Source organism: Moschus berezovskii, chromosome 18 (genome assembly GCF_049115385.1).
Source record: "Moschus berezovskii isolate FMDL1 chromosome 18, NW_MosBer_1.0, whole genome shotgun sequence".
Classification (NCBI taxonomy): Eukaryota; Metazoa; Chordata; class Mammalia; order Artiodactyla; family Moschidae; genus Moschus; species Moschus berezovskii.
In genome coordinates, this window is record NC_142477.1 from 71076150 (window position 1) to 71103534 (window position 27385).

General features: G+C 43.3%; 1 protein-coding gene across 1 annotated transcript in view; it reads right to left on the reverse strand.

Annotated features, from left to right (window-relative positions):
* Positions 1-27385, reverse strand: part of LOC129553171 (beta-hexosaminidase subunit beta-like) — a 44714-nt gene extending 17329 nt beyond the window's left edge. Inside the window, exons 1-3 of the mRNA XM_055421858.2 lie at positions 26920-27385; positions 20704-20849; positions 4195-4260 (exon numbers count right to left, since the gene is read on the reverse strand). Coding sequence (XP_055277833.2) covers positions 4195-4260; positions 20704-20849; positions 26920-27167 — 460 coding nt within the window. The 5' untranslated portion in view covers positions 27168-27385. The remainder of the gene's footprint in view (positions 1-4194; positions 4261-20703; positions 20850-26919) is intronic.

A 27385-nucleotide genomic window follows, 5' to 3' on the forward strand; every position in this document is an offset into this window, starting at 1 on the left:
TGAAGCCACCTTGCATTGTCAGATGATGATCAGTATTTTTTTTTTACCAATTAAGTACTTTTAAAATGGGGGAAGAAATGGCAACCCACTCCATTATTCTTGCCTGGGAAATCCCATGGACAGAGGGGCCTGGTGGGCTACAGTACATGGGGTCACAGAGAGTCGAACACAACTTGATGACTAAACAATGAAAACAATTTTTAAATTAAGGTATGTACCTATTTTTAAAACAAAATGCTATTGCACTGTACTGTTGAAAAACTACAGTACAGTGTAAGCGTAACTTCTATATGCACTGGGAAACCAAAATATTTGTGTGATCCCTTTATTGAGATAGTCACTTTACTGCAATGGTCTAGAAACAAACCCACAAAATCTCCAAGGCTTCCCAGTAGTAAAACTCAAATAAAAGAGATGTGACAACATACTACAAAAACATGAAAGATCATAAGAGACTACCATGAGCAATTATATGCCAACAAATCTGACAACTTAGAAGAAATGAATAAACTCCTAGAAAGAAGACTTACCAAGACTGAATTATGAAGAAACAGAATCTGAGACTGATTACTATTAAGGAGATGATAACAATAATAAAACATCTCCAGCAAACAAAGGCCAGGACTGGAAGGCTTCACTAGTGAACTCTACTAAACATTTAAAAAGAATTAATTATTAGGATATGACACCAAAAGCAAAAGAAATAAAAGCAAAAATATATAAATGGGATGACACCAAAGTAAAAGCTTCTGCACATCAAAGGAAATCATCAACGAAAAGGCAGTCAACCAAAAGGGAGAAGATACTTGCAAATTATGTATCTATTAAGGGGTTAATATATAAAGAACTCATACAACTCAACAGCAAAAAACAGTCCAATTAAAAAATGGGTAGAAGACTGTGAACAGGTATATTTTTCAAGGAAGACACATAAATAGCCAACAGTTACATGAGAAGGTGCTCAACATCATTAAACATCAGTTCAGTTCAGTTCAGTCACTCAGTCATGTTTGACTCTTTGCGACCCCATATACTACAGCACGCCAGGCCTCCCTGTCCATCCCCAATTCCTGGAGCTTACTCAGACTCATGTAAATTGAGTCAGTGATGCCATCTAACCATCTAACCCTTTGTCATCCTCTTCTCCTTCAGCTTTCAACCATTCCCAGCATCAGGGTCTTCTCAAATGAGTCAGCTCTTCGCATCAGGTGGCCAAAGTATTGGAGTTTCAGCTTCAGCATCAGTCCTTCCAATGAATATTCTGGACTGATTTCCTTCAGGATGGACTGGTTGGATCTCATTACTGTCCAAGGGACTCAAGAGGCTTCTCCAACACCACAATTCAAAAACATCAATTTTTTGGTGCTCAGCTTTCTTTATAGTCCAACTCTCACATCCATACCTGACTACTGGAAAAACCAAAGCTTTGACTACATGGACCTTTGTTGACAAAGTAATGTCTCTGCTTTTTGATATGCTGTCCAGGTTGGTCATAACTTTAACTATTAACCATCAGGGAAAGGCAAATCAAAACCACAGTGACATATCACCTCATACTTGTTAGACTGGCTGGGATCAAAAACACAAGAAATAACAAGTGTTGGCGAGGATATGCAGGAAAAGGACGCCTTATGCCAGAAAAGCACTGGTGAAGCCACCATAGAAAACAACATGGAGGTTCCTCAGAAAACTAAAACTAGAGCTGCCACATGAGCCAGCAATGCCACCTCTGGGTCCCTCCACCCCAGGTATACGTACCTCTGTGTTCACGGCAGCATTCACTGCAATAGCCAAGATATGGAAACCACCTATCCATCAAAGGATGAATGGATAAGATGTGGGGTGTATATGTACACAGTGGAATACTATTTAGCCACAGAAAGGAAAGCTTGCTATTTGCGCAACACGGATGGAACGTAAGGCCATTACACTAAATGAAATAAGACAGAGAAAGACAAATACTGCATGATCTCAAACAGATGTGGAATCTGCAAAAACAAAAGCCAAACTCATAAATATAAAAAATAGACTGGTAGTTACTAGAGGCAGGGGTAGGGGTGGAAAAATGGGTGAAGGGGATCAACAAGCGCAATCTTTCACATGTACTTAAGTCCTAGAGACATGAGGCACAGTGCAGTGACTGTGATCGATACATACTGTGCTACCTATTTGCAAGTTGCTCCAAAGAGTAAATCTCAGAAGTTCTCAGCGTAAGAACAATTCTAACTATGTGCAGTGACGGATGGTAACTAAACTTACTGTGGTGATCATGTTGCATTATATACAAATATCAAATCATTATGTTTAAACCTGAAACTAATATAATGTTATGTCAATTATGCCTCAAAAACTTAGGGAAGAATGAAAAGTTCAAAGTTGCCTTGGCTATGCCTCCCTCCTACCCCTAAAGACAGAGTAACTTTGGAATTTTCTGTTAAGTGGCAGTACGCTCAAATATCACTTATGGCACATCTGTCACTTTCATAGTCTGCCAGTAAGTGGAAAATAAAGACTTCCTGGACTAGATTCACAAAACGCTCTAAAAGTTCTTATGTGGATGGCAGACAACAATAAAGCTGATTTCCCTAACAGGCCCCTGACAAGACAGGCAGACCAGACTGGTAAAAGTTTAACATCACATCCCAACATATGTAAATAATCTAGATGATAATATCTGTAGTTACATCTGCAGTAAGTATCTATAGCTATTTTCATGTCATTATTTTGAATAAGATCACAATCATACCATTATTATCATGACTATAAAACACAGCCGGAGAAGGCAATGGCAAGCCACTCCAGTACTATTGCCTAGAAAATCCCATGGATGGAGGAGCCTGGTAGGCTGCAGTCCATGGGGTCGCTAAGGGTCAGACATGACTGAGCGACTTCACTTTCACACATTGGAGAAGGAAATGGCAACCCACTCCAGTGTTCTTGCCTGGAGAATCCCAGGGATGGGGGAGCCTAGTGGGCTTCCGTCTATGGGGTCACACAGAGTCGGACACGACTGAAGTGACTTAGCAGCAGCAGCATAAAACACAGCATTAACAATCATTATTTTATTCTAGATAACACTCAACATGAGTCAAATCCAAAGTCTTCTCTCCTTTTAATTACTATAACTTTGGCGAACTCACATTAAAGAAAATTATTCTTCTCCTTTTTCAAAACCATACTAATTTGGAAGCCAGTAAAACAAAATCTCATCCTCTTAAAAGAAGAGGTCAAAGCAGCTTTCAAACAGCAAAAGTAAATGTCCCAACACCTGAACTCTGAAGTGCAGACTGAAAGCCACAGCAAAAGCTTTTAAGGTTCTTCTCTGCTCACTGGCTCCAATCATTCTAGAGTATATTTTTATCTTTTCACAGTGTTCCTGCAAACTTTGTAATATTTCTAAATTCACAGGAATTTAAAATGGGGGAAGGGGTCTCTCCTTTTCTAGGTCATCATAATGTGTGTGGTTGACTGTTCCTCAACTTCTCTTCTTGAGACTCCCAGGATCAAATCATTCCTGGCCAAGAAACAGAAGACTCGTCCCATTCCCCCGGGGGCTCAGCTGAAAATGGACAATGAGAGTGAGTGCGGCCCCACTGCTGGAAGAACCGCGCTGCGTCACAAGGGCTCTCGCATGCCATGGCACAGGCATTCATGCTGCACGGAGGCCACGGGCATCTTATCACGTCACGCAGAGAACACCACCACGCTCGGAGAGCGCGCATGTCTCGTCGGGAATGCGATTTTCCCCTTTGGTTTCTCCTTCTGCACTAATAGGCTGGTTCAGAGAAAAACATGAGCATCCTGTTGTTTGAATAAATAAATAAAATGCAGAAAGGACATGCTTGCTACTGAAGGTGACAGGAGGTGATGGATGATAAAACAAAATCTAACTGGAGCAGATCAGGGCCATTTCTAACTCTAAATATTACAGTTCAAGAACATCAAGGAATTGAGCATTATGAATGCAATAACCTTCAAACATTTTTCAAAGCTCACATGATCTTTAATTAAGTGGTATATACAAATGATCTCTCTTTAGGTGGTATATACAGTATTTAATGGAAATACCCAACAAATTTTTCTATACAGGGCCGAAGGATGCAAAGGTTTGCTATTAATATGCTTGATTTCCCAAAGTGGCAACTGAAACTATTTCCTTACTAGACAATAACAATGAAACTACATAGAACTTACCTCGTAATACTCCCCAAACTCTGTTGGCAGTGAGCGTAGCCACTGGTCCTTTCACAGTTAAATTATCTGTATTGGAAAAAGGAAAAATACGTTTCTTGTATGGTGACAGATGGTAACATTTTACATTATATACAAATATCAAATCACTATGTTGTAAATCTGAAACTAATATAATGTTATGCCAAGTATACGTCAATAAACCAGGAAAGAATAAAAAGTTCTCTGCTTCATCACTGACCACAGCCACCACCACTCAGGGTTTTGCGTGACAGCTGGTGACACCTAGGGCAAACGGTTATCCAAAGCCAGTCATCAGGTGACAGGCTTCTGACAAGGTAGCCTTTCCATCAGAAGCACAGAGCCATGAGTTAGGCTTCTGTATAAAAATGGATAGAAATACTGTATCACCATATTGTGTAAGGGGAATTAACACAGTGTCCTAAGGTAATTGTACTTCAAAAACAAGCATGCTCACAGAAAGAGAGATAAGACACTTGGGGAATAGGACGGCGAGACCACTTTCTCCCCCACAAATTCATCAAAAGAACATTTGAACACTGAGTAAAGTCCATAAAACAACTTCTGAATGCTGGCAGAGGACATCAGGCACCCAGAAAAGCAGCCCATTGTCTTCAAAAGGAGGTAAGAAAAAACATAAAAGATAAAAAGAGAGACAAAAGAAGTAGGGACGGAGCTCCGTCCTGGGAAGGGAGGCATAAAAAAAGAGAGAAGTTTCTGAAACCAGGAAACACTCTCACAGGTGAGTCTGTGGAGAGCCTTGGAACCTCAGAGGGCAACATAACCAGGAGAAAAAGAAATAAATAATTAAACCTCACAGCTTACGAGTCCAACGGTAACTCTCAGCGGAGAAGCAGACCAGACGCCCGCATCCACCATTTACAAGCGGGGCCTGGGCAGGGAGGAGCCGGCTGAACTGCTTAGAGAGAGGACCGGCCTGAATGCCACGAGGGCAGTCTGGGGGAGCTGACTGGAGACAGCAGAGCAGACTGTGGGGTAGCTACCTGCGAAAAGGCGAAAAGCCCTAACTTAAGACTCTGCCAGCCCCACTCACACAACAAAAGACTGAGCAGAGCTAGCCGGCTGCAGATGGCCCATCCCCCGCTGAGACAGGCAGGGGAGGGCAGCCAGAGCGAGAAGGGGGCAATCGCAGCCCCAGAGAGGCATCCGATACCAGTCTGCAGGCAGGCTTCAGTGTTAACCAAGACTTTTTGGGTTTCTGGCTGGTTAACATCTGCCTGAGAAGATGCGCCGGTTGTATACACAGAAAATTGAGCGGGAGGGACTGGGGAGGTGATAAGTCGCAGCAACTGCGCTCACCAAACACCTGGTCACTTGAGCTGCTCAGTCCGTGGAAGGCACAAAACACAGGCCCAACCAAGTCTGCGCCTTTGTGGAGTACCCGAGTAACTGAACCTGAGTGGCTTAGACCTGGGACGTGCATGCAACCCAGCGCCAGTCTCAGACAGTTATCAGCAGAGCAACTTAGAGCCTGTGCAGTGTAGACTGGGACAGCACACACGCCGTGAACAGGGGCAAACCCAGTGTGGCCGGGACACTGTGAGCACTCCCCACAGATGCCAGAGATATTTCTCTGCAGTGTTCCTCCCTTCCCAGAACAGGACTGAACAAGTGAGCCTTAAAAAGTGTCCACCACCAACCCCTAGGGATAGGGCGGGAATTAGACACTGAAGAGACCAGCAAACAGAAGCTAAAACAGAGGGAACCACCTTGAAAGTGACTATACAGGTTGTCCAAAGTCACTCCAAACCTATTGACATCTCATAACTCATTACTGGTCACTTCATTGCACTCTAGAGAGAAGAAATCCAGCTCTACCCACTGGAACACTGACACAAGCTTCCCTAACCAGGGAACCTTGACAAGCCACCCATCCAACCTCATCCATAGCAAGGAAACTCCACAATAAAGAGAACTCCACAAAGACGGAAGACGGAAAGGCCACCCAAACACAGCAATATAAGCAAGATGAAGAGGCAGAGAAATACCCAGCAAATAAAGGAACAGGATAAATGCCCACCAACCCAAACAAAAGAGGAAGAGATAGGGAATATACCTGATAAAGAATTCCAAATAATGATAGTGAAATTGATCCAAAATCTTGAAAACAAATTGGAGTTACAGATAAATAATCTGGAGACGAGGATTGAGAAGATGCAAGAAAGGTTTAAAAAGGATCTAGAAGAAATAAAAGAGAGTCAATATACAATTAATAATGCAATAGATGAGATCAAAAACACTCTGGAGGGAACCAACGGTAGAATAATGGAGGCAGAAGACAGAATAAGTGAGTTAGAAGATAGAATGGTAGTAATAAATGAAGCAGAGAGGAAAAAAGAAAAACGAATTAAAAGAAATGAGGACAATCTCAGAGACCTCTGGGACAATTTTAAACGCCCCAACATCCGAATCATAGGAGTCCCAGAAGAAGAAGACACGAAGAAAGACCATGAGAAAATCCTTGAGGAGATAATAGTTGAAATTTTCCCTAAAATGGGGAAGGAAATAATCACCCAAGTCCAAGAATCCCAGAGAGTGCCAAACAGGATAAACCCAAGGCGAAATACCCCAGGACACATATTAATCAAATTAACAAAGATCAAACACAAAAAACAAACATTAAAAGCAGCAAGGGAAAAGCAACAAATAACACACAAGGGGATTCCCATAAGGATAACAGCTGATCTTTCAATAGAAACTCTTCAGGCCAGGAGGGAATGGCAGGGCATACTTAAAGTGATGAAAGAAAATAACCTACAGCCCAGATCCTTGTACCCAGCAAGGATCTCATTCAAATATGAAGGAGAAATCAAAAGCTTTACAGACAGGCAAAAGCTGAGAGAATTCAGCATCACCAAACCACCTCTCCAACAAATGCTAAAGGACCTTCTCTAGACAGGAAACACAGAATGAGTGTATAAACTCGAACCCAAAACAATAAAGAAAATGGCAACAGGATCATACTTATCAATAATTACCTTAAATGTAAATGGGTTGAACGCCCCAACCAAAAGAAAAAGACTGGCTGAATGGATACAAAAACAAGACACCATATATGTTGTCTGCAAGAGACCCACCTCAAAACGAGGGACACATGCAGACTGAAAGTGAAGGGCCGGAAAAGATATTCCACGCAAATAGAGATCAAAAGAAAGCAGGAGTAGCAATACTCATATCAGATAAAATAGACTTTAAGACAAAGGTTATGAAAAGAGACAACAAAGGACACTACATAATGATCAAAGGATCTATCCAAGAAGAAGATATAACAATTATAAATATATATATGCACCCAACATAGGAGCACCACAATATGTAAGACTAATGCTAACAAGTATCAAATCCCTTATGATTATACAGTGGAAGTAAGAAATAGATTTAAGGGTCTAGATCTGATAGACTGCCTGATGAACTCTGGACGGAGGTTCGTGACATTGTACAGGAGACAGGGACCCAGATCATCCCCATGGAAAAGAAATGCAAAAAAGCAAAATGGCTGTCTGAGGAGGCCTTACAAATAGCTCTGAAAAGAAGAGAAGCGAAAAGTAAAGGACAAAAGGAAAGATATAAGCATCTGAATGCAGAATTCCAAAGAATAGCAAGGAGAGATAAGAAAGCCTTCCTCAGTGATCGATGCAAAGAAATATAGGAAAATAATAGAATAGGAAAAACAAGAGATCGCTTCAAGAAAATTAGAGATATCAAGGGAACATCTCATGCAAAGATGGGCTCGATAAAGGACAGAAATGGTATGGACCTAACAGAATCAGAAGATATTAAGAAGAGGTGGCAAGAATACACAAAAGAACTGTACAAAAAAGATCTTCACGACGAAGATGACTACGATGGTGTGATCACTCACCTGGAGCCAGACATCTTGGAATGTGAAGTCAAGTGGGCCTTAGAGAGCATCACTAGGAACAAAGCTAGTGGAGGTGATGAAATTCCAATTGAGCTATTTCAAATCCTGAAAGATGATGCTGTGAAAGTGCTGCACTCAATATGCCAGCAGATTTGGAAAACTCAGCAGTGGCCACAGAACTGGAAAAGGTCAGTCTTCACTCCAATCCTAAAGAAAGGGAATGCCAAAGAATGCTCAAACTATCGCACAACTGAACTCATCTCACATGCTAGTAAAGTCATGCTCAAAATTCTCCAAGCCAGGCTTCAGCAATATGTGAACCGTGAACTTCCAGATGTTCAAGCAGGTTTTAGAAAAGGCAGAAGAACCAGAGATCAAATTGCCAACATCCGCTGGATCATGGAGGAAGCAAGAGAGTTCCAGAAAAACATCTATTTCTGCTTCATTGACTATGCCAAAGCCTTTGACTGTGTGGATCACAATAAACTGGAACATTCTGAAAGAGATGGGAATCCCAGACCACCTGACCTGCCTCTTGAGAAACCTGTATGCAGGTCAGGAAGCAACAGTTAGAAGTGGACATGGAACAACAGACTGGTTCCAAATAGGAAAAGGAGTATGTCAAGGTTGTATCTTGTCACCCTGCTTATTTAACTTATATGCAGAGTACATCATGAGGAATGCTGGAATGGAAGAAGCACAAGCTGGAATCAAGATTGCCGGGAGAAATATAAATAACCTCAGATATGCAGATGACATTACCCTTATGGCAGAAAGTGAAGAGGAACTCAAAAGCCTCTTGATGAAAGTGGAAGAGGAGAGTGAAAAGTTTGGCTTGAAGCTCAACATTCAGAAAACGAAGATCATGGCATCTCGTCCCATCACTTCATGGGAAATAGATGGGAAAACAGTGGAAACAGTGTCAGACGTTATATTTTTGGGCTCCAAAATCACTGCAGATGCTGATTGCAGCCATGAAATTAAAAGACGCTTACTCCTTGGAAGGAAAGTTATCACCAACCTAGAAAGCATATTAAAAAGCAGAGACATTACTTTGCCAACCAAGGTCCGTCTAGTCAAGGCAATGGTTTTTCCCGTGGTCATGTATGGATGTGAGAGTTGGACTGTGAAGAAAGCTGAGCACCGAAGAATCGATGCTTTTGAACTGTGGTGCTGGAGAAGACTCCTGAGAGTCCCTTGGACTGCAAGGAGATCCAACCAGTACATTCCAAAGGAGATCAATCCTGGGTGTTCATTGGAAGGAATGATGCTACAGCTGAAACTCCAATACTTTGGCCACCTCATGCCACGAGTTGACTCACTGGAAAAGAGTCTGATGCTAGGAAGGATTGGGGGTGGGAGGAGACGGGGACGACAGAGAATGAGATGGCTGGATGGCATCACCGACTCAATGGACATGAGTCTGAGTGAACTCCGGGAGTTGGTGATGGACAGGGAGGCCTGGTGTGCTGTGATTCATGGGGTTGCAAAGAGTCGGACACAACTGAGCGACTGAACTGAACTGATCTGATGAAAGGGGAAATCAACAATAACACAGTAATAGTGGGAGACTTTAATACCCCACTCACACCTATGGATAGATCAACTAAACAGAAAATTAACAAGGAAACATAAAAGTTAAATGATACAATAGACCAGTTAGACCTAACAGATATCTATAGGATATTTCACCCCAAAGCAATGAATTTCATGTTCTTCTCAAGCGCACACGGAACCTTCTCCAGGATAGATCACATCCTGGGCATAAATCTAGCCTTGGTAAATTCAAAAAACTTGAAATCATTCCAAGCATCTTTTCTGACCACAATGCAGTAAGACTAGATCTCAATTACTGGAGAAAAACTATTAAAAATTCCAACATATGGAGGCTGAACAGCACGCTGCTGAATAACGAACAAGTCATTGAAGAAATAAAAATATTCATAGAAACGAATGAAAATGAAAACACAACAACCCAAAACCTGTGGGACACTGTAAAAGCAGTGCTAAGGGGAAGGTTCATAGCAAAACAGGCATATCTCAAGAAACAAGAAAAAAGCCAACTAAATAACCTAACTCTACACCTAAAGAACTAGAAAAGGAAGAAATGAAGAACCCTAGGGTCAGTAGAAGGAAAGAGATCTTAAAAATTAGGGCAGAAATAAATACAGAAGAAACAAAAGAGACCATAGCAAAAATCAACAAAACCAAAAGCTGGTTCTTTGAGAGGGTAAATAAAATTGACAAACCACTAGCCAGACTCATCAAGAAACAAAGGGAGAAAAACCAAATCAATAAAATTAGAAATGAAAAGGGAAAGATCACAACAGACAATACAGAAATACAAAGGATCATAAGAGACTATTATCAGCTATTATATGCCAATAAAATGGACAACTTGCAAGAAATGGACAAACTCTTAGAAAAGTATAACTTTACAAATTGAAATGTAAATTGCATGGAAATTGAAACTGTAATCAGAAATCTTTCAGCAAACAAAAGCCCAGGTCCAGATGGCTTCACAGCTGAATTCTACCAAAAATTTAGAGAAGAGCTAACACCTATCCTACTCAAACTCTTCCAGAAAATTGCAGAGGTAGGTAAACTTCCAAACTCATTCTATGAAGCCACCATTACCCTAATACCAAAACCTGACAAAGATGCCACAAAAAAAAAGAACTACAGGCCAATATCACTGATGAACATAGATGCAAAAATTCTTAACAAAATTCTAGCAGTCAGAATCCAACAACACATTAAAAAGATCATACATCATGACCAAGTTGGCTTTATCCCAGGGATGCAAGGATTCCTCAATATCTGCAAATCAATCAATGTAATACACCACATTAACAAAATGAAAAATAAAAACCATATGATTATCTCAATAGATGCAGAGAAAGCCTTTGACAAAATTCAACATCCATTTATGATCAAAACCCTCCAGAAGGCGGGAATAGAAGGAACATTCCTCAGCATAATAAAAGCTATATATGACAAACCCACAGCAAACATTATCCTCAATGGTGAAAAATTGAAAGCGTTTCCCCTAAAGTCAGGAAAAAGATAAGGGTGCCCACTCTCACCATTACTATTCAACATAGTTTTGGAAGTTTTGACCACAGCAATCAGAGCAGAAAAAGACATAAAAGGAATCCAAATTGGAAAAGAAGAAGTAAAACTCTCACTGTTTGCAGATGACATGATCCTCTACACAGAAAACCCTAAAGACTCTACCAGAAAATTACTAGAGCTAATCAATGAATATAGTAAAGTTGCAGGATATAAAATCAACACAGAGAAATCCCTTGTATTCCTATACACTAATAATGAGAAAATAGAAAGAGAAATTAAGGAAACAATTCCATTCACCGTTGCAACGAAAAGAATAAAATAGTCAGGAATATATCTACCTAAAGAAACAAAAGACCTATATATGGAAAACTATAAAACACTGGTGCGAGAAATCAGAGAGGACACTAATAGATGGAGAAATATACCATGTTCATGGATTGGAAGAATAAATATTGTGAAAATGAATATATTACACAAAGTAATTTATAAGTTCAATGCAATCCCTATCAAGAGACCAACGGTGTTTTTCACAGAGCTAGAACAAATAATTTCACAATTTGTATGGAAATACAAAAAACCTTGCATAGCCAAAGCAATCTTGAGAAAGAAGAATGGAACTGGGGAAATCAACCTGCCAGACTTCAGGCTCTACTACAAAGCCACGGTCATCAAGACAGTATGGTAATGGCAAAAAGACAGAAATATAGATCAGTGGAACAAAATAGAAAGCCCAGAGATAAATCCATGCACCTATGGACATCCTATCTTTGACAAGGGAGGGAAGAATATTCAATGGAGAAAAGACAATCTCTTTAACAAGTGGTGCTGGGAAAACTGGTCAACCACTTGTAAAAGAATGAAACTAGAAAACTCCCTAACACCATACACAAAAATTAACTCAAAATGGATTAAAGATCTAAATGTAAGACCAGAAACTATAAAACTCCTAGAGGAGAACATAGGCAAAACACTCCGCGACATAAATCACAGCAGGATCCTCCATGACCCATCTCCCAGAATATTGGAAATAAAAGCAAAAATAAACAAATGGGACCTAATGAAAACCAAAAGCTTCTGCACAGCAAAGGAAACTGTAAGCAAGGTGAAAAGACAGCCTTCAGAATGGGAGAAAATAATAGCAAATGAAGCAACTGATAAAGGATTAATCTCCAAAATATACAAGCAACTCCTGCAGCTCAATTCCAGAAAAATAAACGACCCAATCAAAAAATGGGCCAAAGAACTAAACAGACATTTCTCCAAAGAAGACATATAGATGACTAACAAACACATGAAAAGATGCTCAACATCACTCACAATCAGAGAAATGCAAATTAAAACCACAATGAGGTACCATTTCACGCCAGTCAGAATGGCTGCTATCCAAAAGTCTACAAGCAATAAATGCTGGAGAGGGTGTGGAGAAAAGGGAGTCCTCTTACACTGTTGGTGGGAATGCAAACTAGTACAGCCTCTATGGAGAATAGTGCGGAGATTCCTTAAAAAACTGGAAATAGAACTGCCATACGACCCAGCAATCCCACTCTTGGGCATACACACCAAGGAAACCAGAATTGAAAGAGACACATGTACTCCAATGTTCATTGCAGGACTGTTTATTATAGCCAGGACATGGAAGCAACCTAGATGTCCATCCGCAGACGAATGGATAAGAAAGCTGTGGTACATTTACTCAATGGAGTACTACTCAGCAATTAAAAAGAATACATTTGAATTAGTTATAATGAGGTGGATGAAACTGGAGCCTATTATACAGAGTAAAGTAAGCCAGAAAGAAAAACACCAATACAGTATATTAACACATATATATGGAATATAGCAAGAGGATAACGATAACCCTGTATACGAGACAACAGCAGAGACTTGGATGTCTGGAGCAGTCTTTCAGACTCTGGGAGAGGGCGAGGGTGGGATAAATAGGAGAATGGATTGAAACATGTATATTATCAAATGTGAAACAAATCTGACGTGGTTGGGGGTTCCCCACCTCAACACTCTGCATTTAAGAGGCCGTTCCTTCCGGAAGTGTATAAATTAGCCTGGGATAGAACCTGCACACTGAATTTACTAATTAAGAAATGAGAAACCAGAACTATAAAGGTGGCATAAAAATACAAGAAACTATTCTTAAGTAATCTTTTAAAACTTTGAACAGACTTACAGATTTTACCATTTGTTATATACTGGTATATATAATTTAACTAGAACCATAAGAAAATTAGTATTGTGTGAATTCTGAAATACTTTCAACATGTTGTAGGAGTGATGGGGACTTTCTTGAGTTTTACACATTCATAAGTGAATGGTCTGTATCTCGTGCCTTTGTTGGTTTTCTGTGAGCTGTGGTTTCTGGGACGTGAGCAGCTCTCATTCCTGTAACTCTTGTAATCCAGTCATTCGTGTGCCTCCTTCATGAGGATTCAGTACGGCTGTGGTGCTGTTATCCCTCTGATAGGAACTCTAACTCAGTGTAAAGCCCCAAAGGTCTGTTACTTATTTTTATTTTACATTGTACTATATTTTATTTACAGTGTTGTGTTTGTTTCAGGAGTATAGCAAAGTGATACAGTCATATATATATATATATATGAATTAACAAAAGCAGTTCCCGTCTTTTGATGGGGTACTCATGGTTTATAACATTAATGGCATTATTTTGAGAGAGGGATAACTTAGGTATGGTATTGGGTTCTTTTTTCTTCTTGCAGCCTGAGGCAGTTGTAAAATAACTTAATGGAGCTTTTTACAATTGTGAAAACAACAGAATAGGAAAAACAAGAGACCTCTTCAAGAAAATTAGAGATTCCAAGGGAACATTTCATGCAAAGATGGGCTCGATAAAGGACAGAAATGGTATGGACCTAACAGAAGCAGAAGATATTAAGAAGAGGTAGCAAGAATACACAGAAGAACTGTACAAAAAAGATCTTCACGACCAAGATAGTCACGATAACGTGATCACTGACCTAGAGCCAGACATCTTGGAATGTGAAGTCAAGTGGGCCTTAGAGAGCATCACTACAAACAAAGCTAGTGGAGGTGATGGAATTCCAGTTGAGCTATTTCAAATCTTGAAAGATGATGCTGTGAAAGTGCTGCACTCAATACGCCAGCAGATTTGGAAAACTCAGCAGTGGCCACAGGACTGGAAGAGGTCAGTCTTCATTCCAATCCCAAAGAAAGGCAATGCCAAAGAATGCTCAAACTACCGCACAATTGCACTCATCTCACACGCTAGTAAAGTCATGCTCAAAATTCTCCAAGCCAGGCTTCAGCAGTATGTAAACCGTGAACTCCCAGATGTTCAAGCAGGTTTTAGAAAAGGCAGAGGCACCAGAGATCAAATTGCCAACATCTGCTGGATCATGGAGAAAGCAAGAGAGTTCCAGAAGAGCATCTATTTCTGCTTCATTGACTATGCCAAAGCCTTTGACTGTGTGGATCACAATAAACTGGAACATTCTGAAAGAGATGGGAATCCCAGACCACCTGACCTGCCTCTTGAGAAACCTGTATGCAGGTCAGGAAGCAACAGTTAGAAGTGGACATGGAACAACAGACTGGTTCCAAATAGGAAAAGGAGTACGTCAAGGTTGTATATTGTCACCTTGCTTATTTAACTTTTATGCAGAGTACATCATGAGGAACGCTGGGCTGGAAGAAGCACAAGCTGGAATCAAGATTGCTGGGAGAAATATCAATAACCTCAGATATGCAGATGACACTACCCTTATGGCAGAAAGTGAAGAGGAGCTCAAAAGCCTCTTGATGAAAGTGAAAGAGGAGAGTGAAAAGGTTGGCTTGAAGCTCAACATTCAGAAAACAAAGATCATGGCATCTGGTCCCATCACTTCATGGGAAATACATGGGAAAACAGTGGAAACAGTGTCAGACTTTATTTTTTGGGGCTCCAAAATCACTGCAGATGCTGATTGCAGCCATGAAATTAAAAGACGCTTACTCCTTGGAAGAAAAGTTATGACCAACCTAGATAGCATATTAAAAAGCAGAGACATTACTCTGCCAACCAAGGTCCGTCTAGTCAAGGCTATAGTTTTTCCGGTGGTCATGTATGGATGTGAGAGTTGGACTGTGAAGAAAGCTGATCGCCGAACAATCGATGCTTTTGAACTGTGGTGTTGGAGAAGAGTCCTGAGAGTCCCTTGGACTGCAAGGAGATCCAACCAGTCCATTCTAAAGGAGAGCAATCCTGGGTGTTCATTGGAAGGACTGATGCTAAAGCTGAAACTGCAATACTTTGGCCACCTCATGCGACGAGTTGACTCACTGGAAAAGACTCTGATGCTGGGAAAGATTGGGGGCGGGAGGAGAAGGAGACGACGGAGAATGAGATGGCTGGATGGCATCACCGACTGTGGACATGAGTTTGAGTGAACTCCGGGAGTTGGTGATGGACAGGGAGGCCTGGCGTGCTATGATTCATGGGGTCGCGGAGAGTCGGACACGACTGAGCGACTGAACTGAACTGAACTGAACTGAACTGATTCTATAGTATTTTTTCATTTGGTGAAATTTTAACTGTTAATGTTTTTGGCATTGTGCTTTGTACCATTTATTAAATAAAAGTTAAAAAATAAAAATAAAAAAAATAAATTAAAAAAAAAAGAATCTTGGTTTCCAGAGGCAGGTGGTAACTGAACAAAGGCAGGAAAAAGGTACTCACTCTGCTTATAAGATAAATAAGTACAAGGGACGTAATGTACAACATGATGAACAGGGTCAGCATGGCTGTATGCTGCATATGAAAGCTGTTCAAAGAGTAAATCATAAGAATTCTCATCAAGAAAAAATGTTCTTCATTCTTTAATTTTGTTTCCATATGAGATGGACGTTCACTAACTTCCTGTGATAATCATTCCACGATGTATGTCAGTCAGATCAGAATGCTGTACACCTAGACTTACACGGTGCTGCGTGTCAGTTACATCTCAATAAAACTGGAAGAAAAAACAAGCTTGCTTTTAATCCCTCAATGATACACAGTACATCTCCCAAAACATATCATTGCTATTTCTGGGTCATTCTTTTCTCCTGAGCTCCAAACCTGTTTCTCCAACTACCTTCTGTATATCCTCACTTAGAAGTCCCGTGAAAAGCGAAAGTTGCTCAGTCCTCTTTGCGACCCCATGGAATTCTCAGTCCATGGGATTCTCCAGGCCAGAATACTGGAGTGGGCAGCCTTTCCTGTCTCCAGGGGAACTTCCCGACCAGGGATCGAACCCAGGTCTCCCACATTTCTTGGGGATTCTTCACTACCTAAGCCACATGGGAAGCCCAAGAATCCTGGAGTGGGTAGCCTATCCCCACTTCTCCAGGGGACCTTCCCAACCCAGGAATCGAACCGGGGTCTCCTGCACTGCAGGAGAATTCTGTACCAGCTGAGCTACCAGGCAAGCCCCAGAAATCCTGCAGGTTCTTCCTTAAACTCCACAAGCCCCAGACTGAACTCTTCCCTCTTCTCACTTGCTGGGCTCTGGACTTATCCTTTCCTCTCTCCAGCCAGCCGAGTAGCTCAAGTCAGGAACCTGGGTGTCACCGCCATGATTCCTCATTCTCCCTAACGGGAGAGTTCTCTCCTGCTACCACTCTACAGAGCAGGGTCTTACTTCAGCTAAGAACTTAAGTCAAAAGGGCAAACTCCTCAGTGCCCCTAATTCCTTGCTGAAGCCTCTGGTATCAGTCTTGTACTCTGTAAGACCAGAGTTTTCTCTACTCCAGCCGTTCTCTCCCTGTGCCCCCTACTTGCCCTGTACCTAATACCCCTAACACTGTCCTGAATCTTCCTTAACACTCACTTGCTGGGATCTTGCTTGTCGTCCAGAATCTGCCTTCTAATGCTGTGACAGAAGTTCCATCTTTGGTTGGGGAACTAAGATCCCCATGCCGAGGTGCAACTGATGCACACACTGCAACTAGAGGTTGCCCCAACAGTCACTTCCCCGTTTAGAGAGGTTCCTCGTGGCATCATCCACAGGTAAAGTAAAGCACCGGAAAGCACAGAGAGGATGTGACAGGGAAGACTTTGCAACAGTAAAGACACTCGAGGGCTGCAGGTTCATGATTTAACACGGTGTCTCTGCTCCATCATCACCCTGCACCACCATCACCCAGGGTGTTGCATAACAGTTGGCTACACATGGGGAAAGCAGCTCTATCAACAGCCGACAGTCAGGTGACAATCTTCTGACAAGGAAGTGCTTCCATCAGACGAAGAGTCATGAGTTAGCTAAAGGCCAGACTAAGAATGGTATTGCTATTATGACCACAGTCTAATCACGACTCCTCCCCTCTATTGAACTCTTAGTTTAAGCTCCCTAAATAGAACTCACCATTTCACTGGTCACTGTTTAAAAGCCAGTTTTTGCCACGTTCCAGTTCTGAGATCTCCTGGAATCAGTCAGCACAAAGACTTATCTAAAACCATTAACATGTGGCATATACCTGATGCTGGTTATTTTCCAACAGCTGAGGACTGGCTGATATTTAAAAGAATTCTGACTCAACCCAATGCAAACCACACATATAAAGCAGTAAGGAGGAGACTGTGTTTCCTAAATATATGGACAAATAAGCTACAGAATTTTTATTTCAAAGCCAAATTTTAGTCTCAATGCTGATAAGCTCCCTGAGGTGGGACGAAGCCATCTTTCTTTCAATTACCCCTTTCTATGCTTTTTGCACCACACTGTTGTTTTGAAGGGTATACATGCAAATAACAGCAGTGGATTCCTCTTTTTAAAATAATAAAATGTTATAGGTAAGACTAAATAAAATCCCCTTTGAGATGCCCACTGAACTCCCCCTACTTGCCTTAGAGGAAGCACGAGGGCTTTTCCTGGGCACTGTTATATCCATGTGACAGGAAACAGAATACTGCTTTATGAGCACCTTCTTGTATGTATATTGGTCTATAAATGGTGTCCTCCTGTACATGTTATGATGCATCTTCCCTTGTCCAACTCAGCAGTTTATCTCGACAGGTTCCCGTGTCCATTCCATCTCCACTTCCTTTTTAAGTACCGTATTTACTGATGTATGCTGCCCTGGGTCTTCACTGCTGTGCGTGGGCTTTCTCTAGTTGCGACGAGCACTCTCTCGAGTTGCCGTGCACGGGTGTCTCATGGTGGTCGTTTCTCTTGTTGTAGAGCACAGGCTCTCAGGCACACAGGCTTCAGTCGCTGTGGCACATGGATGCAGTAGTTGCGGCTGTTGGGCTTAGCTGCTCCTCAGCACATGGGATTTTCCCAGATCAGGGGTCGAAACGTGTGTCCTCTGTATTGACACACAGATTCTTAAACACTGGACCCTAGAGAAGCCCTGTAACTCCACTTGTTTATTCTCAATTGTTGAAGAGTATTCCCTAGTGTCAACTGACAAGATAGATGCAACCGTTCTAGTGATGAACACTTCGTTTGCTTACAAATAGTCACTGTGGCAGACAAACCACAGAAAACATGCTTGATGTATGTAATTACTTCTCTATGGTAGAAATTAGTCTATATCCGGTTCTGAGAAGATGCCTATTTTTATTTTACTTGATGCTGCTGTTAACACTTGTCAGTTTCTCCAAGATTTCCTCATACCCCTGGACAATGCTTGCTATCTTGTTATTTCCATTCGTGTGTTACTTTTATCATCATCATCATCATCATCAACTAGTTTAAAACTAGTTAATCCTTTAACCAGAAAATTTCATGGTTAGCTTATCTCCAGAAGTCTCCCTTTCAGAAAAATGGGGTTTGCAAAGCTGAATGCAAGACAGACTGTAACTCCCCAGCCTCGACACATTTCACTGTTTGGATTTTACAGTATGTCATTGTACTGCCAGGCAGCAAAGATTCCTTGGTAGTTTACTGATCATTTCTCAATTCAGATTGTAAAATCTAATTCATAAGGTGTCTGAGTGCTAACTGTCAACTCACATGACTAATGTGGGCAAGCCATCCTGTTTCTCTTCTAAGAACAGCCATAGAATGGAAGAGAGATGAAGTTATTTTGCAAAAAGATGTATCAAGGCATCAAGAAATCTCATCCCTAATCTAACCGAAAGGATGAGGAGATGTACTTTAAGTGTCTTTGAGGCAGTCTGAGAACAGAGGGGTTACTCTTTTCTCTAAGACATGCATTTTCCTGTCTACTTTGCCACCTGACTTGCCAGCCTGCTCTTTCTGCACTAATCTTAAATCGCCCATTGCTCTTCTTTGATTCCGTGGTACAATTGCATGTAATTTCCAGTAGGTACATGCTATGAAAAAGGTCTGCCCATCTGCTTATTCTTTCCAGAACAAGTTAGGAAAAGTCTTGGAGAATAATATTTTATGCAAACAAAAAATCATGTAGCTAAATGTTGATTATATTTTCAATCAATATAAATGAAGATGGAATATAAATATAACACAACATAAATTTAAATGAAAAGTGAAAACCTCATCCCTCTCAGTTCTGCATTATCAATGTGTCAACTTAATTATAAACAGAAATCATGTCAGGACTTCTCTAGAGGTCCAGTTGTTAAGACTCTATGCTTCCACTGCAAGGGGCACAGGTTCAATTCTTGGTCAGGGACCTAAGATCCCAGATACTATGCCAAAAAAAAGGAAAGAAAGAAAGATCATGCCTATAGACACAGGCTTAATTTCAAAATAAACTATCTAGATGTCCAAAATTAAGGGATAATCCATACAGAACATTATTCAGCCACTAAAAATGCTGTCATTGAAAAATATTTAATGAAATTAGCAAAAAAGAGGCTTCCCAGGTCATGCTAGTGGTAAAGAACCCGCATGCCAATGCAGGAGACATGAGAAATGCAGGTTCAATCCCTGGGTCATGAAGATCCCCTGGAGAAAGGAATGGCAAAACACTCCTGTGTTCTTGCCTGGGAAATCCCATGAACAGAGGAGCCTGGAAGGCTACAGTCCATGGGGTCTCATAGAGTCAGACATGACTGAAGCAACTTAACATAGCACATGCGAAAAAGAAAAACAGAAAAACCACATGTACATAAGTAGACCCCTTTTTCACGCCATTCTTTATCTTATGCTTTTATTTATGTCTATGTAAAACATTCAAATGCATTACTCTGCAAAAAAAAAAAATCTAAGTAACAAAGGTTAACTCTGAGTGCCGGCATTATGAATAATTTAATTCCTCCTCTGCAGTTACTATACTTAAAGATTTCCTGCAATGATTGTGTTTTAGTTTTGCCATCAGACTTTAACAGTAATTATTTAGTTATTTATTATTGCCATATGTACAGCATGTGGGATTTTGGTTCCCCATCCAAGGATCAAACCTGTGCTCCCTGCAGTGGAAGTGCAGTCTTAACCTTGGACCGCCAAGGAAGTTCCCTAATGGTTATGTTTTAAAATAATAATTATAAGCTCACTGGTTACGAGCTCACAATAGCTCATGGAGTAGAGTCAGCTCTGGCACCAAGTCTGTAACAAGCAGCTTTGTGTACCGTCCATGCCCGTGACACAGGTACTCACAAGACTCATCCGAAGTGATGCTGGGGAAACGGTCACACTCTGGGTCCATGGTAACTGAGACTTCAAGTTTCTGTAACTCCATTTCCCTTGGCACTTTATCAGAGCCAAGAGGCCACTTGTAGAAACCAATAATATAGTCATAATATCTGTGTGAGAGAGAGGGTCAAACAAAATTTTAAACCATTGTTGTTCATTCGCTAAATTGGGTCTGACTCCGCGTGACAACCTGAAGTACAGCACACCAGGCTTCCCTGTCTTTCACTAGGTGTGTGAAGCTGGGGATGCAAGCTCATTGTGATTAGTGATGGGGCAGGGCGGGGAGGAGGGGAGGAGGAAGCTTCCTTTCCGAGGTGAGCACCAAGAAGAAAATTTTCTCTGTATGTGACACCTACATCAGTGGCAGCCACACCAAAGATGGAAGATCAGAGATGACAAGAATACAGATTTCCTAATGATACTGTTGAGCCACGTAGCCAACCAGCCCTGAAATCTTTTGGACTTCTCAATGTGCAAGATGCTTTACCATCTGAGCCACCAACAACTGAATGGCTCAAGATTAAAAAGGAGTAGACAGGGCTGTCTGCTGTCACCCGGTTTGCTTCATCTATACTGAGTACATGGATGAGAAATGCCAGGTGGATGAGTTACTAGCTGGAATCAAGATAGGCTGGAGAACCTCAGATATAAGGATGATACCACTCTAATGGCAGAAAGAGAAGAGGAAGTAAAAAGCCTCCTGATAAGGGTGAAGGAGGAGAGTGAAAGAGCTGTTTTAAAACTAAACATTAAAAAAACTAAGATCATGCCATCTGGCCCCATTAGGTGGTGGTTGAGACACTAAGTCATGTCTGACTCTTATGACCCCATGGACTATAGCCTGCAAGGCTCCTCTGCCTGTGGGATTCTCCAGGCAAGAATACTGAAGTGGGTTGTCATTTCCTTCTCCAGAGAATCTTCCCGACCCAGGGATTGAACCAGGGTCTCCTGCTTTGCAGGCAGATTCTTTACCAAATTAGCTACTGGCCCCATTACTTCATGGAAAATAGAGGGGGAAAACTTTAAAGTTAGTGACAGATTTCCTCTTCTTGCGCTCCAAAATCACTGTGGATGGTGACTGTAGCCATGAAATTGGAAGATATTTGTTTCCTGGCAGGAAAGCTATGAAAACTAGACAGTGTGTTGAAAAGCAGAGATAGTACTCTGTTGAAAGCTCCTTCAAACTGTGGTGCTGGAGAAGACTCCTGAGAGTCTCTTGGACAGCAAGGAGATCAAACCAGCCAATCCTCAGGGAGATCAACCCCGACTATTCACTGGAAGGACTGATGCTGAAGCTGAACCTTCAGTATTTTGGTCATCTGATGTGAACAGCTGACACGCTGGAAAAGTCCCCGATGCTGGGAAAGACTGAAGGCAGAAGGAGAAGAGGGTGTCATAGGATGAGACGGCAGGATGGAATCACCAAGGCAATAGATATGAATTTGGGCAAACTTCGGAAGATGCTGAGGGACAGAGGTCTGGCATGTTGCCTCCATGGGGTCACGGAGAGTTAGACGCGACTGGGCAACTGAACGACGACGACGACGACGACGACGCGTGAGATAACAGGTTCTCTTTCCGTTCAAGCCAGACCGAGCCGGGGCTCCTGTCACCTTCCAACAAAAGTGTCCCAGCTAACAGCACCGAAGAATCCTCAGAGGGCCTGGACAGTTCACATTCTGCTGGGACCCGACTGTCAGAGGAGGAGGGGAGGAAATAAACATTTGAAGGTGCTAGAAGATAAAAGAGCACATAGTCTGCAAAGCCTAAAATATGCCACAGATTCTGATAAGCCAGAAGGCTGTATAAGCTACTTAGATATAAGACTGTCTTGTGTTTTTCCAGGGAAGTAAGGAGAGATGGGAAAGTTCTGATGAACTTGGAAGTGTCTGGAAGTTAACCAGTGAGACAGTGAAACAGATAAAGGTGCTGAGGAAAATCATTAGCTTAGGAAAATCTTTTTATACTTTAAAAATCTTTATTTACTTGGCCGGGCTGAGCCTTAGTTCTGGCATGTGGGATCTAGTTCCCTTACTGAGGACTGAACCTGGGCCCCTGCATTGGCAACCTCCAGGAAGTCTAAGCCCCTGGACCACCAAGAAAGTGCCTATCGAAAAGTCCTGACAGATTCAAAAGGAAATAAAGATCACAAAACTGTATAGCTAAAAATGGTTAATACGGTAATCCTAGGGCTTCCCAGGTGGCGCTAGTGGTAAAGATCGCCAGTTGCTGATGCAGGAGATACAGAGATGGCGGTTCCATCCCTGGCTCAGGAAGATCCCCTGGAGCAGGAAATGACAACCCACTCCAGTATTCTTGCTTAGAAAATTATATGTGCAGAGGCGGCTTAAGGGCTACAGTGCATGGGGACACAACAAGTCAGACACAACTGAGCACATAGCAATCTTATGTCTCAGTTCAGTTCAGTCGCTCAGTTGTGACTGACTCTCCGTGACCCCATGAATCACAGATGCCAGGCCTCCCTGTCCATCACCAACTCCCGGAGTTCACTCAAACTCATGTCCATTGAGTCGGTGATGCCATCCAGCCATCTTATTCCTTGTTATCTCCTTCTCCTCCTGCCCCTAATCCCTAATCTTATTTCTACACTACCATAATTTTAAAAAAATTTAAAGGAAATTAAAGCTGTTGGCAGCTTTGAGTCAGGTGCTGGCTTGTCCCAAATAAGGAAATCTTGGCCCTGGATATTAAAACTCTAACAGAAAACTCTAGTCAATACTATGGTTTTCCCAGTAGTCACGTATGGATGTGAGAGTTGGACTATAAAGAAAGCTGAGTGCCGAAGAATTGATGCTTTTGAACTGTGGTGTTGGAGAAGACTCTTGAGAGTCCCTTGGGCTGCAAGGAGATCCAACCAATCCATCCTAAAGGAGATCAGTCCTGGGTGTTCATTGGAAGGACTGATGCTGAAGCGAAACTCCAATACTTTGGCCACCTGATGTGAAGAACTGACTCATTTGAAAAGACCATGATGCTTTGAAAGATTGAAGGAGGGAGGAAAATGGGACGACAGAGGATGAGATGGTTGGATGGCATCACATATTCAATGGACATGAGTTTGAGTAAGCCCTGGGAGTTTGTGATGGACAGGGAGGCCTGGTGTGCTGTAGTTCATGGGGTCAAAAAGAGTGGGACACAACTGAGCGACTGAACTGAACAGAAAACTCTAAGGGATCAGACTCAATGGTATCCAAGGTGCCTGTGAAGAGTCAATAGCTCTGTCGTCTCCACCTCTTTGCGGCCCCATGGGCTGTAGCCCACCTGGCTCTTCTGTCCATGGAATGCTCCAGGCAAGGATACTTGAGTGGGTAGCCTCTCCCTTCTCCAGGGGATCTTCCCCACCCAGGGATTCAACATGGGTCTCTTGCATTGCAGGCAATAGATGCCTTACCATCTGAGCCACCAGGGAAGCCCATTTTAGCTTGTCAGGAACTGGAACTAAAGTATTGGTTAAATAAGGAGGGAAAAAGGGAAAAAGAAAAAACTGGCATGTGATCTTGTTCTAAAAGCTAAGGAAGCAGTCACGTACCAGACAGAACTCTGCCTGCAAAATGCATACTGTTTCAAAGCAGGGGTTGAGAGAAGTGGGTTCTTCAGGAGACAGGAGCCATGAGGATCTGAACACACTGGGCCTCGGTTTTACCTGTTCTCCATGGCCTAGAGATTCTAGAATGCCCCATCATCTCTAAACCTTTTCAACTCCATCATGCCTTTACTCTGAAGCAGTAAAGGGCCCTCCTCAGTTCCGAAAACACTCTCCTGAATGCTTTCAACTCTCGGCCATAAGGCCTAATGTTTTATAACCTGCTTCCTAACATGCAGGGTATAATTAATAGCTGCTTCCCACACAGGGCACAAATTAGTTAGGCAAAGTCCTCAGATAACTACCTGCACTCCCTTAGGATGCCAAGCCTTGTTTTTTAAACCCTCTCACAGCTTATTCAAGTTCCGGTTATCTAACCATGGTTGCCTTACATCATCCACGCTTTCTCGCTATACTCACACCATTCAGCTTACACTGTGTCCGTATTTTACTAGCAGTATGGCACAGAAGGAAAATCCAGTTTTATGAACTGAGTCCCAGAGCAGATAAGGTGTGTTTATTGTTAAAAGATTCCCAAGTCATGATCTTCCATTAAATGGCCTTCAGGTACTTTTTCCTTCTCAATATCCCAAGGCTGGTAATCAACCACCTTGATGTTACTTCTTCACCCAGACTCCAGCCATTCTGACCTGATGGCAGATTCAACACCAAAGACTCATTAGAGTAAGCATCTGAAATGAGGGAAGCGTTGTCCCTCTGCTTACTGAGTGGCTCAAAACTGAAGGAGAAACCATCTCTGCCATCGACTTCGTGAGTCTCTTCGGCCAAAGCCTAAGTCCAGGCCTAGCTGGGGTCAGCAGGTGCTAATGTGACTCCTGCATTTCCCTCCCAGCGGCTTGGTGTCCTGCAAGCACAATTAAGCTCTAACGACCTCAAGGAACAAGGACCAAATCTGAGGGAGGGAAGGACCTGTACGGTGAGCACCAAACCACACTCCTTCAGGGCACCTTTAGAACTGTCCTGCCCTTTAGGACAGGTCGAAAACTGAGGCTTCTTGAGACATCTCCCCAAGGGCAGTCCGCCTTGCAGCGGTGTAGTTAGCAAATCCAGCGCTGTGGCACAAAACCACAAGTCAACTTTTACCTTTGCTCAGTCTGTAAGTTGTGTCCCACCCTTTGTGACCCCATAGACTGTAGCCGCCAGGCTCCTCTGTCCATGGGGATTTTCCAGGCAAGAATGCTGGAGTGGGTTGCCATTTCCTCCTCCAGGGGATCTTCCCCACCCAGGTAGGGATGTAACCCATGTCTCTTGTGTCTCCTCCATTGGCAGGCAGATTCTTTCCAGCTGAGCCACCAGAGAAGTTCCCCCCGACCCACCCCAGTCAACTTGACATCAATTGTAAAAAGAAACAAAAAGCTAGCACTGTGGGCTGCCTCCCTACTACACAATTCACCCTGTGGCCAATGGGGTGACAGACCTGAGGCGAGGTGCTAAGGATCTAAACAGGAAGCTGGGAGAGCAAGCACAGAAGTGCTTCTGGCCAACAAAAGGAGAAGCAGGTACTGCAGTGTAGTGACCATACCAAAGTTCAGTTCAGTTCAGTCGCTCAGTCGTGTCCGACTCTCCGCAACCCCATGAATCACAGCACGCCAGGCCTCCCTATCCATCACCAACTCCCAGAGTTCACTCAAACTCATGTCCACAGAGTCGGTGATACCATCCAGCCATCTCATTCTCGGTCGTCCCTTTCTCCTCCCGCCCCCAAACTTTCCCAGCATCAGAGTCTTTTCCAGTGAGTCAACTCATCGCATGAGGTGGTCAAAGAATTGCAGTTTCAGCTTTAGCATCAGTCCTTCCAATGAACACCCAGGATCGATCTCCCTTAGAATGGACTGGTTGGATCTCCTTGCGGTACAAGGGACTCTCAAGAGTCTTCTCCAACACCACAGTTCAAAAGCAGTGTAGTGACCATACCAAAGTAGTGAGGTGAAAATATCCCACACTTTGCTTGGAACAGAGATTTTGGAAGGGAAGGGGAGTTTGGGGCAATGCTTCAACCTAAGGACTTTCTGCCACCTGAACTGTTACCGGATTGGGGGAGGAGAGATTGCCTATAAATGACAAGCCACTTTGGGAAGCCCCTAGTCCGCAAACTTTAAGAACCCATCTTCCTCCTAGAACTCCCTCCAGATAAACTGCCATTAACCCTCCATCCACTCCATTCTCCGAGGCGATCATGGCCACAAACTCTGAGCACCCTACCCCTTCCGCTCAATATCCTGCACCCGAAACGGGGTTCCAGAGCACCCAGGAAGTCCCTTAGGAGGCGGGGGTGGGGGAGGGAGGGGAAGTCAGGGGAAGAGCTTGCGTTCCAGTCCCTGCTGGCTCAAGCCTTCTCTGCTCTTCCAGCCCCGTGACTGTGGTCTGGTCACTGGCCGGTTCAGCTGTCAAACAGGGGCCAGCGCGTGGCGAGGCTGGGCGGCCGAGCAGGCGGTAAGAGGCTTCAGGCGCTCCTGCTCCCGGCCCCCGCGCCCGCGCCGCGTCCCGGGTGGCCCGTCCCTCCCGGTCCCGGGGTCTCCGGGCCCCCTCCCTGGCCGCCCGTCGGGAGCGCTCACCGCCGAAACGCTTCCTGCAGGATTGCGCATGAGGGGCCGGCCTTGGAAGTGGCGCTGTGCCCGAAGAAGAAGTTTCCGGGCGAGAGGTGAAGCAGGCGCGGGGTCGTCGTCACAGAGAGAGGCAGCGGCCAAAGATTCAGGTCTCGCGAAGCGGAGACGCGCGGGCTCCGCGCCGCCAGCGCCGCCTGCAGCGCCAGCAGCGCCAGCAGCCCGGGTAGCCTCAGCCTCCCCAGCCCGCGCTGCTCCATGGCTGCTCAGCTGCCCTCCACCGGGGCCCGCCCCGTAAGCACCGGCCGCCGCCTCGGCTCCTGATCCCGCCGGAGTCCGGGGGAAGGTGCGTCCAGCGAGCGAGTCCGAGAGACAGCTGAGTGTGCTCCGCCCGGACCCCGCCTCCAGAGGCTGGGGCAGCCACGGGGATCAGTGCCCGGCCGCAGCAGCCTTCTGCCCCCAGCCCAAGTCGGGTTTC